The 16558-nt window shown below is 35.7% G+C and overlaps 1 protein-coding gene across 5 annotated transcripts in view; it reads right to left on the bottom strand.

Annotated features, from left to right (window-relative positions):
* Nucleotides 1-5266, bottom strand: part of LOC143227838 (ephrin type-A receptor 4-like) — a 210775-nt gene extending 205509 nt beyond the window's left edge. The window contains exon 1 of one of the 5 annotated variants that reach the window (XM_076459130.1): nucleotides 5099-5266. In XM_076459130.1, coding sequence (XP_076315245.1) covers nucleotides 5099-5186 — 88 coding nt within the window. In that variant the 5' untranslated portion in view covers nucleotides 5187-5266. The remainder of the gene's footprint in view (nucleotides 1-5098) is intronic. The other 4 variants (XM_076459131.1, XM_076459132.1, XM_076459133.1 and 1 more) reach the window with 4 other exon arrangements.
* Between the last annotated feature and the right edge of the window lie 11292 nt (nucleotides 5267-16558).

The following is a 16558-nucleotide window of genomic DNA, read 5'->3' as shown; positions in this document are numbered from 1 at the left end:
CTAACCACGGACAGAAAGACAGGTAATAAATGATAACACTAACCACGGACAGAAAGACAGGTAATAAATGATAACACTAACCACGGACAGAAAGACAGGTAATAAATGTTAACACTAACCACGGACAGAAAGACAGGTAATAAATGTTAACACTAACCACGGACAGAAAGACAGGTAATAAATGTTAACACTAACCACGGACAGAAAGACAGGTAATAAATGATAACACTAACCACGGACAGAAAGACAGGTAATAAATGATATCACTAACCACGGACAGAAAGACAGGTAATAAATGATCTCATTAACCACAGACAGAAAGACAGGTAATAAATGATATCACTAACCACGGACAGAAAGACAGGTAATAAATGATCTCATTAACCACGGACAGAAAGACAGGTAATAAATGTTAACACTAACCACGGACAGAAAGACAGGTAATAAATGTTAACACTAACCACGGACAGAAAGACAGGTAATAAATGTTAACACTAACCACGGACAGAAAGACAGGTAATAAATGTTAACACTAACCACGGACAGAAAGACAGGTAATAAATGTTAACACTAACCACGGACAGAAAGACAGGTAATAAATGATAACACTAACCACGGACAGAAAGACAGGTAATAAATGATAACACTAACCACGGACAGAAAGACAGGTAATAAATGATAACACTAACCACGGACAGAAAGACAGGTAATAAATGTTAACACTAACCACGGACAGAAAGACAGGTAATAAATGATAACACTAACCACGGACAGAAAGACAGGTAATAAATGTTAACACTAACCACGGACAGAAAGACAGGTAATAAATGATAACACTAACCACGGACAGAAAGACAGGTAATAAATGTTAACACTAACCACGGACAGAAAGACAGGTAATAAATGTTAACACTAACCACGGACAGAAAGACAGGTAATAAATGTTAACACTAACCACGGACAGAAAGACAGGTAATAAATGATAACACTAACCACGGACAGAAAGACAGGTAATAAATGTTAACACTAACCACGGACAGAAAGACAGGTAATAAATGACAAAACGGACAGAAAGCCAGGTAATAAATGATAACACTAACCACGGACAGAAAGACAGGTAATAAATGATACGAGCAAAAAATGTTGTAATCTGTCAGTCGAAATTCCTTTATCAGCCGAATAGCGTTGTTCCCTTGTGAAGGGTTTCATGCCAACTCGTGGACGGTCAGCTGAAAACGAAACACTTGTAAAAGGCAGCTTAGTTGGATGAATCACTGTCAAACAAGAGCACGTTCAGAACGTGAAACTTAAGACATCTCTTCTCCAATAATATCGAGAACAGGTTCATTCGTGACCTCAATTACGTTAAATACAGCTGTTGAAACAGCGATAAGTTTACGTACTTATAAAGCTAAAATCTGAGGTTCGATTCTTCGCGGAAGACAGCAAATAACTCAATGTGGCTTTGCTCTAAAACAAACTAGGTGGTCATACTAAAGATGCATCAGCTGAAGGAGCAAATTATTCCTTAGCTCCAGCAACTTACCTCTGTTCGGGTGTGCTTACAAACTTTGTGCAAAAATGAAGTTCAAACTTTGTAAAGCCTCGTTTGAACAATAACGAAAACTGCTCAATGTTCGTCTTTCATCTAAACTCTCTCCTCTCACCAACAACAAACTTTCTGCCTTGGAAAAGCCAGCTAACAATAATAACGTTGTTATCAGACCAGAGAATGGTAATATGTGGTTATACCATACAAATCTGAGTATAAAGTGAATTATATTGTTGGTGACAAACAAAATTTGCACCTTTGAAATGAGTTTGGCTAAACCTTACCAAAGAACACGAAAAACACGAGAGATGATCAAAGGATACTTTGAATGGGTAGTGACATACAAACTTCTATCTGCCTGGGAGGGGAGGATTTTCAACGATGTGGAAATTGTCAGATATTATTTACACACACAGTATTGTATTAATGGGTGAAAACTGAGGACACTAGGATATAGACCTTTTCCTTCTTTGTTTTAATTCTGTCGAATGAAAAATCTGGAGTTTCTATACTTTAGTTGTTTTGCTTAACATGGAAAGATATTCCTGTACTTAAGAACGACCGCTGGCGATCTCTCTAGTGTTCCTCTGGTACTACTAATAGGGAAAGCCATTTCTCATCTTTAAATTCTGAACATATTTTTCATTTGATATCGAATGAGCAAGTGTAATAGCTTACGACAAACGAACATTTGCGAAATACAAAAATATCGCGTTAAGTGTCCTATCTCCACAGGCTGCGGAGAAACACAAGCAAGACTTTCATTTCTATAAATTATGGTCCATCAATATAAAAAAAACATGTCTTCAAACAAAGCTATCAGAAGAAACAACGCAAACGTTTTATTGTTATGAAAAGCGACTTGCAAGGCGAAAGAAACCGCAGGTCACTTTTCCGAACCATCTGTCCACTATCACAAAATGCACACATAGCGAGGTTGCTTCCCATATCCCTCTGTTACATGAAATACCAACAAAAGCTCCATTTCAGTCTAACCTGTGTCATCTTGTAATAACTAGCCCCTAACTCTATGTGTGTGTGTGTGTGTGTGTGTGTGTGTGTGTGTGTGTGTTACAACCAATATTCTTGTGAACGTTTTCCTCTGCTGTCTATAAATCGTGGCTCACCTCTTAACTCGAATACATATTCTGCCACATTCTGCCACAACAAGTAGTAGTTTAATACCATGTTTCTGTTGAACTCAGAACCTCAGAGACATTTTACCCGACTTGAAGTCACTGGCTGAGGTGGATACAAAGTGCCCCAATATACCAAATGATGGAAATTAAGACCCTTCATCTAGCCAGAGAGGCTAAGACCCTTCATCTAGCCCGAGAGGCTTGGTAAGTATGAGTTACAAATACTTCTCCTGCTATTATATTTTTAAATAACTAATTTTTAGCAATTATTAAATAAAGCTAAGCCTAAACAATACAACTAACTCCTTCCTGTGATTTCATGAAAAACGGGGTGAGTAAACTGCAAACTAACGCCACCGCACGGCATAAAAGAAAACTCCACGATCAATGAAAGAGCAAGTGAGACATTTGACTAATCACTCCTTCACGAACGAACGACAAAGGAGGTCTTGGTCGTCCTATTCCAGGTGGGATTTTTGTATTAACAAACGTCGTTTTGGTCCCAGTCCAATGAGAACCTTTTTTACTTCGTTAATTTAGGCATATAATATATGATTATTTATTAACTATTAAGTTAATCACTGAAACTACACCTCTTCACAGAAGCAAACGCATATTAATATTCTGAAGTAAGTTTTAGACTTCATTAGTTTAGCAATGGAGTACTTTGAGGCAATTATTGCTTTCAAATGAGAACGAAAACGGACACACGCACAACACGTTCTACCTTACTTCACAAGAAGTTAGAAAAGTAACCACTTTATCTCTCTTTGTTTATTGTCACATAACTCTTTAATCGACTTCCTTTGATTACTTTCGACGCCACTCGATTGAACCATATAACATGAGCATTACGAATCATTTCGTCAATTGAACAAAACCTGCTTCAGATGGTTGTGACACGATCAAACATCAGCTAACCTTCGGTTTCGTGTTTTTGTGACTTCAACCGCTCGCGGCAGTACCCGTAAACTTGCCCTTGCTGACGGGGCGAGCATTCGGTAGCGACGCCGTTCCTGCTGTAGCGACACCAAGAACCCTGGTCAGGTACTTTACTTTCACGCACAAAAACCTGAAAAGTCACTTACAGCTTCATTTTTTTCTTTGCCCCAGTCTATACTGCACCAAATTTCCCAAGAGGGACTTCGAGGCTTGCGCACATAGACTACTACTATACCAACAGTCGTAGGTTATTCAGTTTCTTATAAAAGTTTTCTTATTTCACCATAAAAAGTAAAGTTACCCCTAATACACACACTTTTTTCAGAGCCTGTAACCACTAAAGTGTCAGTAATAAACTTGTTACCAACACGTTTTAAAAGTATAAAAACATTCCTCACGTCTTAATGAAGTCTGACTGCAATACTACCAAAACAATACAGTACTTTTAACAGTTCAAATTATATAAATTCAGTATGAAGAATGCTATATTGTATGCATGCAAACTCGACGTATACATTACGTGGTGCTCAGCGATGGTGTACGTGAGTGTATTTCTTGTTGATGAATACGTATTTTTGTGTACTTGTATTGTGGTACTGCTTTATTTCGCGCAAAACCAACTTTTGTCTTTTAACGGTGATCTTTACCTTTGATCTTTTGACCTTAAAGTTGGCACGGTTCTTCCCAGCCCCCAGAGGAAGTGGGCCGTGAAGCATGGTCAAAATCTATCAAGAATTGTAGTTATAAAGTTACAGAAGGAAGAAGGGATACGTCACAGTAACGTTCTTTTAAACCCTTGAGAAAGTATTAACATAATAAAGATAAATCTGCATCTCTCATCACGCAAAACTGAGGTTTGAAATTCCATCCTTTTAATTAGTATCTGAGCGATCTATCGAACTGGGGACATTTTACACAGCAAAATTCTGTTATTTATAGACTTTCAAACTATATTCGTTAGTAAACCCAGTTTTAAATAAAAGACAATTACATCCTCACAGCTGCTGTTTAAAAACAGGTTACTACATTTATGTTTGATTCTACCAAAACCATCTTTTAAAGTTTACCTTGTATGGAAAATTGAACTTTTTTTTTAGAAGCCATGACATAGTTACGAATTTTCTATATAATCGAAGATACTGTTTAGAACTGTCAACTATTAAATACAATAATAAAATATATATTATCTAACATGTAGATACTTTCTTGGAACCAAATTTTGCGCTACACGAACGTCTAACTCAATAAAAAAGCACACACTGAAAGCAACGCACGCTCCATTTCATTATTATGAAAGGCGTCTTATATTCCAGTTTAAGGTAAGTGGCTGAACACCAAGTGCGTATCAATGTACCTTTGTACAATAACGTGTTTGTATATTTAGATCTGTAAAAGAAAACTGGTTAGCGCAATAAGACAACATACTAAAAATTCAGAGCTAACTTCTTTTAAAATCTTTTCTTACCTTGTCTGCTCGTTGAATACCTGATGAAGCCGAACAACAGCGCCAGCACATAGAATATTTTCCAACACCTTCTTTGGCTAGACGTCATGGCTGCTTGCGAGGACACACGCTACTGACAACTAACTTCCACTACCAGTAGTGAGGGGATCTCGTGCGCCGCCCAGCTTATTTCCAATGTTGACGTCATTTCCGTGTGCTGCAATCCACCTGATTCGTCAGATACTTGAGTAAAGGAATTCGACGACAGTGAATGTCCTTAATTTAAAAAAATATATGAAATTTATAGGTAATAGATACAAAATCACTACGTCATCATCACGGTGCGACTGCAGTAAGATATAATTGAAGATTGGATATAGGTTTTTACTTTTAAAACTTTATTTTTTTAAACACAAGGGAACAAAAGATAACTTTTTCTTACCTGTAAACTGACAATCTTGTGGAAACAATTTTATAAAAAAGAAAAACAGAAGGGGCATATATTTTGTTTTTATTCTGGTGTCAAATCTACGTTTGTGTGTTATTTTACATTTACAACAAAACAATTCAGGGACAGCTAGGAAGTTTTTCATTAATGCTGTTCTCATTCTTACATTCTTTCCTAAAATAAAATGTTGATGTAAGTCACGTAAACCGTATTTTCACTGTTAGTGGTTACCTCTTGTATTCTTTGTGTTCGTTTGTTTTGTTTTTATCTCGGAGGTTTCACATCTGTTTTGATTCGTGAGGCTATTTGTTTTTGTATTATGCGCAAAGCTACACGAGGGCTATCTGCGCTAGCCATCCCTAATTTAGCAGTGTAAGACTAGAGAGATGGCAGCTAGTCATCACCACCCACCGCCATCTTTTGGGCTACTCTTTTACCAACGAATAATGTGATTGACCGCACATTGTAACGTCCCCACGGCTGAAAGGGCGAGCATGTTTGATATGACGAAGATTCGAACCCGCGACCCTCAGATTACGAGTCGAGTGCCTTAACCACCTGGCCGTGCTGGGCCCGCCGTGAGGTTATAATATGCTTAACAATCACATTTGTGAGTTTATAGAAAATAAATCTCGACGGCAGTGTGTTTTCAGTTTAACAGATAATTATTTCTACGTCAGTTTGCTTTTCGTTCGACAAACAACAATTTTTGTTTGTTTGAAATTAAACACAAAGCTGCACAATGGACTGGCTATCTGTGCTCTGACCACCAAGGGTATCGAAACCCCGTTTCTAGCGGTGCGAGTCCGCAGACATACCGCTATGTCAAACAGGAAAAAATTTAGACTTCAGTTTCCATTTAATAGAGAACAATATTGACATCAGTTTACTTTTTTTCTCTGTTAAATTTATTTGTTTTAGTTATCGTGACCGTTGCTTTAAAATTAACAGATTTGAATACAAAATTATTTGATAATATTTTCGGTGAAATTTTATAATCAGATCACTATCATATCTAAAAACTATGGGTTTAATATAAGGGTTAACGCATAACTTATAATCTTTTTAATAGAGGCATATACGTTTGCTAAACACATACAAGTCTTATGAATCAGAAGAATAAGAAAACAATATGTGTTGTGATCTGCCTTGTTACAACCACAATAAACTAGAAGTGTTAACTCATACTGCATTCAATACACAACTGAATTAATGTCAGAACTAAATCAATGTAGGCCCGGCATGGCCAGGTGGTTAAGGCACTCGTAATCTGAGGGTCGCAGGTTCGAATACCCGTCACGCCAAACATGCTCGCTCTTTCAGCCGTGAGGATGTTATAATGTGACGGTCAATCCAACCATTCGTTGGAATTAAGAGTAACCCAAGAGTTAGCGGTGGGTGGTGATGACTAGCTGCCTTCTCTAGTCTTACACTGCTAAATTAGGGACGGCTAGCGCAGATAGCCCTCGTGTAGCTTCGCGCGAAATTCAAAACAAAATTAATGTAAAGAAACACCTGATTTTACACAAATGAAAGTTGTACTGAACCAAGAAATGCTGATAAAAACTTTTTAATTTTGAGATTCTGTGAAAAACAATAATTGGTTAATTTGTTGGCACCTCTTTAAAAAGGAAAAAAACAAGCCAGTTTATGAATTCGTATGTAACCAAAACGACTTTCCGTCCTGTAATAATCTCTCTGTGACCCACACCCTTCGTCCTGTCGCGTTCTTTGAATACACAAATGCAGTTCATTTTCAAAAATTGACGCGTTTCCACATGTTCCGAAGATAGTCACACGTGTCGCGTATCCCGTGGGAAGTCGTAAAGTTAATGTGGATTATACGATTTTCATCCACGTGTTTCTATAGCGGTACAAGAAACAAGTGATCAGGAACCAGCTAAAAAAACATGCATTCAGCTGCAAAGGTTATATCAATTTTTCTTTTTTGTCTTGTTCCGTAATTGCTGAAAAAACAACCAGAAAAGAGCTCTTAACGTCAAGAAGTCCTATGGGCAGGCAATGTTCCGCAGAAACAAATAATTCTATACTTACTTTGTTTTAAATTTAAATTAGGGAAAGTAAGTAAAAATGTTAAATCTACGTGTTTGTGTGACGAACAGGCCTATCGACAGGTATTAAGAATCTCCAGAGTTTTGTAACACTAAAGATGTTTGTTTTTAAACGTTCAGTTCTACGTCATATTTTTGAAATGTCAGATGCCCGCAAAACAATTTTTGTCAATTTAGCATCTTTAGTGCATTGGTTCCTATTTAAATACAGGATTTAAAGAATAATACGAAAGAATTCTAATCACAGACAACAAAATCGGCAAGACCCCTTGTCTTAGGCCTAACGTTACAAATGTTTTAAGTGACGTCAGGGTTATATTCAATAGAGATGAATTAATATTAACTTGCGTACGTTTTTGTTGTTGTTGTTTAGTTGGGGCTAATATTAACCGTAGTTAATGCTATCAATCAACAAATGTATAATTTTATCATACAATCTATTTTAAAGTTTTTTTAGGCTTTTAATATGTTGTACAAAGTATTTACTAAAGTATATTTTCAACCACCTTTTGTTTACATTCACTAAAGTGAGTGCGCATGCGTATTTGCCTGGATACACAGACAAAACTATGTATTACTGTATTAGATGAACCGTTAACTGTAAAAACATAATAGTCCTAATGAGCATAAATATCTTAACCCAAACATAAACATCAGTTATTAAACAACTACTCAGATTTCTTTGAAAACAAAAATCAGATGAACTAGAGTAGTACATGTTTAGGATATTAATTCAGGTTTCTAATATGAAAACAAAGTCGATATAAAACCATTATTTGTTTTGTATTAAAAAAACGCGTTATTTTTACATCGATAAACCACAGAAATACGTAGTTCGTGTTTGTCAATAATTGACTTTTCAGGGTTTTCACAAAATACTTTTGTTTTTGTAATAAGCGCCACCTAACGACAAACAAAAATAGTCTTATTCTCATAATTCGGATGAACTTTGCAAGGTTGAGCATATGCGAAATAGGTTAAAAGAAGAAAGGGTGTAACTACAAATAAATGAGCGAATAACTATTTGTAAATATGGTCAAAATAAACGTAACAATGAAGAGGTGGAGGGTATTCGCCTGTGAAATAAAGACGATAACTATAGATATCTATCAACGAATCACCATATTCCACCATAGGAGTACGGGGGAATAAACTGACCAATAAACACTTGAAATAAATACATAAACAGTTACTTTTTGATGCTGTCAATGGACAACCGCATTATTTTGTTTAAATACTTAAAGTTGGTCATACCGAAGCCAGTAAACATGTTTATAAATTACGTTAAACACAATTATATATTTATACTATTCAGTGAGAGACATTAACGTATTAACTCATTACAACATACGGACAGACAGACCTTTAATCGTGACCATGGCTGTGAAACTTGAAGACGCTGATGAAACCATAACATTGTATTTTCAGCCCAGCAGTATTTCAAAGCGTGACAAATACCTGAGGGTTGTATACATTGAATATTTTATTTGGGTACTTCCTGTAATGTAAGTACATCTTCACACTATGCACAGTAGGTGTTCCAAAGCGTTAATCACGTGCCTGGATTTATACAGATGGACGGTTGTAAGTCCAAACAGTCTTGCCTTTATATCACTCAAACAAACATGTCGTAAAACTTTTCGCTTTGGTTTTCTTTTACGGGTAATAAGAGTTAATAGTCTACGTCCTCTACCCTTCACTAGTAAGCAAAATCAGACGATTCAGTAAATTCCAAGTGAAAATGGACAAAATATGTATGCTAAAATGCTCATCGCAGAAGACACTCCACCGAGAAAGGGACAACTTTAATTTCACATGTAACGCTGCAAATGTGACGTAACAATGACGAACTCAACAATCAACATATAATAATTAACATATCGCCTGCCTATCAGTGACGTTTTAAGAGAACAGTCGCAATTCAATATACGAACAAAGCTGTCAACTAAACAGTTACTCGATTCGTTAGTTAATGAACAGGAGGACAATTTCAACTGCTGTTTAATAGAAATTCCTACATCTACTTTTCGAGATTCGGCTTTCGATCACTTCGTCACTTTCCCTTACTTGGAAAATTTAACTTTTCTTAGGATCCACAATAAAACTTAGGATTTTGACGTAAAATAAAATATCAGATCCAGGTACAATGGTTATGAACATTTTTTTCTAGCTTTCTAAGGCAGAACTGGCTATTAAACTACAATAGCTACACATACGTAAACATCACTTTATGATAGCTATGAACCATTTGAAAAAAATATACCGCCTAAAATAAATATTATGCTAACTACTTAATAATAGGTTATGAAATCATTATGACAAAATTATTTAAACATTTTCTGTTACAGTAAGATAAATTGAAGATCTAACTTGCCTTTAAACTGGCTTTTATCACAAATTATTTCGTTTATTTTCATAATGCTATTTTAAAACACTAACCAAACTTAAACCTGGCCCAGTTGTTTCTATGTTCGGATAGTAAATCTGAGAGTTAATTCGTTATAACGTATCTAGTTATTTACATTTTACTTTACGTTACCATGAGAAGTAAACATGTTTACATGTAAAATAAAACTGGTTATATAATACACAGTTTCATTTTCTTTCTTTCTAGTTAAACATAAAGTTACACCGTGGGGTAATTGTGCTCTGCTCACCAGTAGCGTATTTAGGTAAGGTATAGAGGGGGGGGGGGGCTAGCCCCTGGGTCCATGGTCTTAATGGGAGCCCACTGATAATTTTATTCTAGGAAACATTACACGGGATGTAGGACCCACAAAGAGTATTAGACCCTGAGCCCGCACATCCTTAAATCTACCACTGCTGCCCACCACAGGTATCTAACCCCGATCTCTAGTAATGTAAATCCTCAGACATGCCGCTGTGCCACTAGGAGGCTCATTTTGTTGTAAAAACATACATCAACTGAAGACAAAAACAATTAAAGACAAAATACTGTTCAACAGCCTCATGTTAAACAAGAGTTAGGTAGGAATAATGTTCATTAAACAGTTTATGAAGTAAATAAACATAATGTGATAGCTTTAGGTAAAACTTAATAGTCCAGTAGTGTACATAATACCTTATTTAGTAGATTTAGGGTAAACTTAACACTTTGGTGAAACTAATTCGAAGGTCAGTCCACATTATGTTAATAAATTAGTTTATTTCTTCATTAACGTTTACTACAGAGTATTATTACTAGTTCATAAACAACATTTTCAACAGAAAATTACTCGCCAATGATATTATTATTACTCGATTAACATACAAATAACCTTATATGTAAGTTGCACAATTTCATGGCTTATCGATGTAGTAACTAAATGTACGGATAACTGACACTGATATAAATACTTTACTAACTTTCTAAAGACTATATCAATTAAAAATTAACTGACTTTCACTTATAGACCTGAAGCTCGATTCTTCACTGAATGAGTGTCATTATCACTGCTTACTCGTATTTATAACTCTCTCTCTCGCAAAATCATTACATCATGAATATTAGCAGCTCCATCTAGTTAACATCTCAGTTAAGACATTGTAACTGTAGTTTACAATACCACACAGTTTAATAGCTTTAAAGCATCCTGAACAGTTTGGTAAAATACTGATAAGTAGTATGATAATATTAGGTCAAACTGAACAGTTTGTTAAGACTATAATATAGAGTTTGATAGGTTTAGGTCAAACTGAACAGTTTGTTAAGACTATAATATAGAGTTTGATAGGTTTAGGTCAAACTGAACAATTTGTTAAGACTATAATACAGAGTTTGATAGGTTTAGGTCAAACTGAACAGTTTGTTAAGACTATAATATAGAGTTTGATAGGTTTAGGTCAAACTGAACAGTTTGTTAAGACTATAATATAGAGTTTGATAGGTTTAGGTCAAACTGAACAGTTTGTTAAGACTATAATATAGAGTTTGATAGGTTTAGGTCAAACTGAACAGTTTGTTAAGACTATAATACAGAGTTTGATAGGTTTAGGTCAAACTGAACAGTTTGTTAAGACTATAATACAGAGTTTGATAGGTTTAGGTCAAACTGAACAGTTTGTTAAGACTATAATATAGAGTTTGATAGGTTTAGGTCAAACTGAACAGTTTGTTAAGACTATAAAGTTTGATAGAGTTTGATAGGTTTAGGTCAAACTGAACAGTTTGTTAAGACTATAATACAGAGTTTGATAGGTTTAGGTCAAACTGAACAGTTTGTTAAGACTATAATATACAGAGTTTGATAAGTTTAGGTCAAACTGAACAGTTTGTTAAGACTACAATACAGAGTTTGATAGGTTTAGGTCAAACTGAACAGTTTGTTAAGACTATAATACAGAGTTTGATAGGTTTAGGTCAAACTGAACAGTTTGTTAAGACTATAATACAGAGTTTGATAGGTTTAGGTCAAACTGAACAGTTTGTTAAGACTATAATACAGAGTTTGATAGGTTTAGGTCAAACTGAACAGTTTGTTAAGACTATAATACAGAGTTTGATAGGTTTAGGTCAAACTGAACAGTTTGTTAAGACTATAATACAGAGTTTGATAGGTTTAGGTCAAACTGAACAGTTTGTTAAGACTATAATATAGAGTTTGATAGGTTTAGGTCAAACTGAACAGTTTGTTAAGACTATAATACAGAGTTTGATAGATAGGTTTAGGTCAAACTGAACAGTTTGTTAAGACTATAATATAGAGAGTTTGATAAGTTTAGGTCAAACTGAACCGTTTAAGAAGTGCATAACACACTGTTTCTTAGCTTTCAGGCAAAATAAACAATTTATAAGTATATAATACACAGTTTTATAAGTTTAGATCAAATATACCCCAAACTTACAAAATTCGTAAATGACGACACTGTGAGAAAAATGTTTACACATTGGTTAAGATGCTGACTTGATTCTTCATTTATTTAGTATTTATTATTTTAAACATCAAAATGTATATTAAAACCGATTAATACGACACCTCGTATGAAATTATATAAATTATTGTATGGTGTAATAGCCAAGATAAAAACTTCCCAGATCTGTATGTATTATTTAAATAACTTGGACAATTTTCCCTTCATTTATTTATTTTGCTGTGGTAAGCCCTTTCGTCCAATTACCGTGTGTATTCTACAGTCTTGTACAAGTACACAGTGTTTTATTTTAGTCACTAAAGAGATACACGTGTATCCAGCTTAATCAAACGTAATATCCTTTGATTTTTGTATTGCATGTTTACGTGTTTATGCTACTTGTTGGATGGGCCCTACATGTTCATCTCCTGATTTAACCCGTCAACTGCGGTTCACATGATATGTTGGAAGCATTTTGCGCGCAACGTTTAGAATGCCGCAAAAAATTAGTGAATCTTTGCGCAGGGGTTGGATGACAGATTTGCACAAGCCACAAACGAAAGATCAAACCTGTCCCCTTATATTGTGAGATCGAAGAGAGGGTGTGTGATACAAAAAGAACAACAACAAAAAAAACATATAGCATAGAGCTAATCGTTTTCATGAACTGTTCGTGTTAAGGACTCACAACTCGGTAGTGAGAATAGAGAGAAGAAATGAAAATTTCTTTCCTTTTCCAATTTACTCCCTCAACAGCCACTGTATTCATTAAGCTAGGGGCGTGACCACAGGGGTGAGATTTACCCTAGCGGTGCATAAATTAGCATATTAATGAAAGAGGTGAAGAAAAAAACGGTAGTCAGTTCCATGGTGTGACGTGAATTATTTACATTATTTTATTCCGTTATAGAAATGATTAATGGCACTAAGCCTTATTGTATAACGACAGTATTCGAGTGCTGTCCTAATACGTGATGTTTCCTACTTTCGTTTGTTTGTTTGTTTGTTTGTTTTGAATATCTCTCAAAGCTACTCGAGGGCTATCTGCGCTAGCCGTCCCTAATTTAGCAGTGTAAGACTAGAGGGAAGGCAGCTAGTCATCACCAACCACCGCCAACTCTTGGGCTACTCTTTTACCTCCTACTTTAGCCAAACCAAACTGTGTATACGTTGTTAAAGGTCAGCATTTATTAGCCAGAGTATTAAGGACAGTGTTACTTTAAAACTTCACAGCAAAACTCCTTGTTGTTTTGCATAGTTAAAAGTACAACGTTATTGTCAAGAAAACCTTTTGTTTAAAAATCACTGCATCTTTCTTGTGGCAGGGGAACAGAAACATACCATTTTTTGTTTCTTTATTTGCGAAAAGCTAGATAAGGGCTATTTTAGCTAGGCACCCCTAACTTTGAATAGATCGATTATAGCAAGGCTAGTCAACGGTACCCGCCACCCAAGGACTTTAAATACCACCAGTTATTTGTCACTCTACTTACTATTCGGCGTGCTAATTTGTTTAAATACCACCAGTTATACGTCACTCTTCTTACTGTCCGGCGTGCTAATTTGATTAAATACCACCAGTTATCTCACTCTTACTGGCCGGCGTGCTAATTTGTTTAAATACCACCAGTTATTCGTCACTCTACTTACTATTCGGCGTGCTAATTTGTTTAAATACCACCAGTTATCCGTCACTCTTCTTACTATCCAGCGTGCTAATTTGTTTAAATACCACCAGTTATCCGTCACTCTTCTTACTATCCAGCGTGCTAATTTGTTTAAATACCACCAGTTATTCGTCACTCTTCTTACTGTCCAGCGTGCTAATTTGGTTAAATACCACCAGTTATCCGTCACTCTTCTTACTGGCCAATTTGTTTAAATACCACCAGTTATTCGTCACTCTAATTTGCTAATTTGGTTAAATACCACCAGTTATCCGTCACTCTTCTTTCTGTCCAACGTGCTAATTTGTTTAAATACCACCAGTTATCCGTCACTCTACTTACTATTCGGCGTGCTAATTTGTTTAAATACCACCAGTTATTCGTCATTCTTCTTACTGTTCAGCGTGCTAATTTGGTTAAATACCACCAGTTATCCGTCACTCTTCTTACTGTCCAGCGTGCTAATTTGTTTAAATACCACCAGTTATCCGTCACTCTTCTTACTGTCCAGCGTGCTAATTTGTTTAAATACCACCAGTTATCCGTCACTCTTTTAACTGTCCTGCGTGCTAATTTGCGACAGCAAGACGTAAATCCAAGGAACTTCGGATTCACAGTTCGGCACGCTAACTACAAAACTATGTCCGGTCCTCACCATGGTCTTATGTTACAAGTTTTAGATAGTTTTGGACACGATACAGGATGTTTCGAAACTATTTCATATTGTATACCTAAACCCCTAAACCGCCTTCCCCCTTCTTTTTCAACAACACTGGATGGGTCATTTGAATAAAATGCTTGTCCAAGAGTAAGATATTGGTAGAATCAACACACATCAGGACAGGTGATGAATACTGCTAGTAGTTTCGCTTCTTAGGGGGAATACGTAAAGCGTATGAAATACCTTTTCTATTAGGGTTCGGGTGTGTCTCAATAGGCAGCATGCCCGAAATGTAGATTTGTTTACAGAAAACTATCTCTGCGCTTTGGGGTCTGGAGTGTGCTATTTGTGTGACGGTCAGATCCCACTATTCGACCAGAAAGCAGCCCTGCTGACTAGCTGCACACTTTGTACTCTACCAGTTAAACACTGAGAAATGTTATACACATGCATATATATAACTTTTGTGGTGCTTTGTATAAACTTGTGAATTAAAAAAATATCCTCTGATAGTTTTTGAAACACCCTGTACTAAAATTTTCCTCAACAAAATTTTGGTTCTCATTGTACCTCTGGTGATATTAAGCTCCCATAAGTCAAATAGATTTTAGGACATAGTCATTTAAAAAAAAAAAAAAGGTTTTCTTTATTTTTTTCTTCATGTGTCATGAAATTAAACAGAAAAACGTTCGTTTATTTCTTTGGGTTATCTGCACTCCACCATCCATATGGAATCGAATCCTGGATTTTAGCTTTGCAAGTCCATAAACTACCGTTTACCCACCTGGAGACAGCGTTAGCCATATCGACTTCTTTTAGTGTTTTACATACACGAGATACATGAACAACGAATCCATTTTTCTTTAAACGATCATTTCGGATCTTTATTCGGTATGAACATGAACAATGTATTTTATCAGTCGTTCGTGTATAATAAGACTGAGTCTTAGCGTTATAACGTTCCACATGTTACTTAATGGTTGAACTGTACTAATGCTAGTGGTTTTATATTGTATACACACAATAGTTTTAAGACTTTTCAGGTTTAATAGTTTAAATGAAATTGAATGTGATAACGATAGGGTACATTAATCTTGTTTGATAAAGATGTCTATAGTTTGTCTGAAGTTATAAAAACGTATCTGTCTTTGAACTTTCTAAAGACAAATGAACTTTATTAACCTCGCTTGAAATTTAGACACACTCTAACCTTGATCTATTTAATATATTTACACAGGACAACGGTTAAAATTTATGGACACTCCAACTCTGTTCTAGTTAATTTTTTACAGAGGACAACGCTTAAAACTTAGACACTCCAACTCTGTTATAGTTAATGTTTTATAGAAGGCAACGCTTGAAACTTAGACACTCCAACTCTGTTCTAGTTAATGTTTTATAGAGGGCAACGCTTGAAACTTAGACACTCCAACTCTGTTCTAGTTAATGTTTTATAGAGGGCAACGCTTGAAACTTAGACACTCCAACTCTGTTCTAGTTAATATATTTATATATTACAACGCTTAAAATATACATACACTCCAATCCTCATATATTTAATATACTTATACATTACAATTTTCTATAAAAAGTCTGGAATACGATCATAGTTTCTGAGAAGTGAATAAGTGGACAACATTTTGTAAAAGTTTCGTACGCAGGTTGGCGATTATTAATACATCGTACGAGTGATAGCACAGAAGAGAGTACACTATGTCAACACGCTATACCCAGTCCCTACGAGACCTTTCGTCCAATACGAGAGACAGTTAGACCGGTGGA

The sequence above is a fragment of the Tachypleus tridentatus genome, chromosome 10 (genome assembly GCF_004210375.1).
Source record: "Tachypleus tridentatus isolate NWPU-2018 chromosome 10, ASM421037v1, whole genome shotgun sequence".
Taxonomy (NCBI): Eukaryota; Metazoa; Arthropoda; class Merostomata; order Xiphosura; family Limulidae; genus Tachypleus; species Tachypleus tridentatus.
The sequence above is the reverse complement of the archived record's forward strand: the minus strand, read 5'-3'. Positions and strand labels throughout refer to the sequence as shown.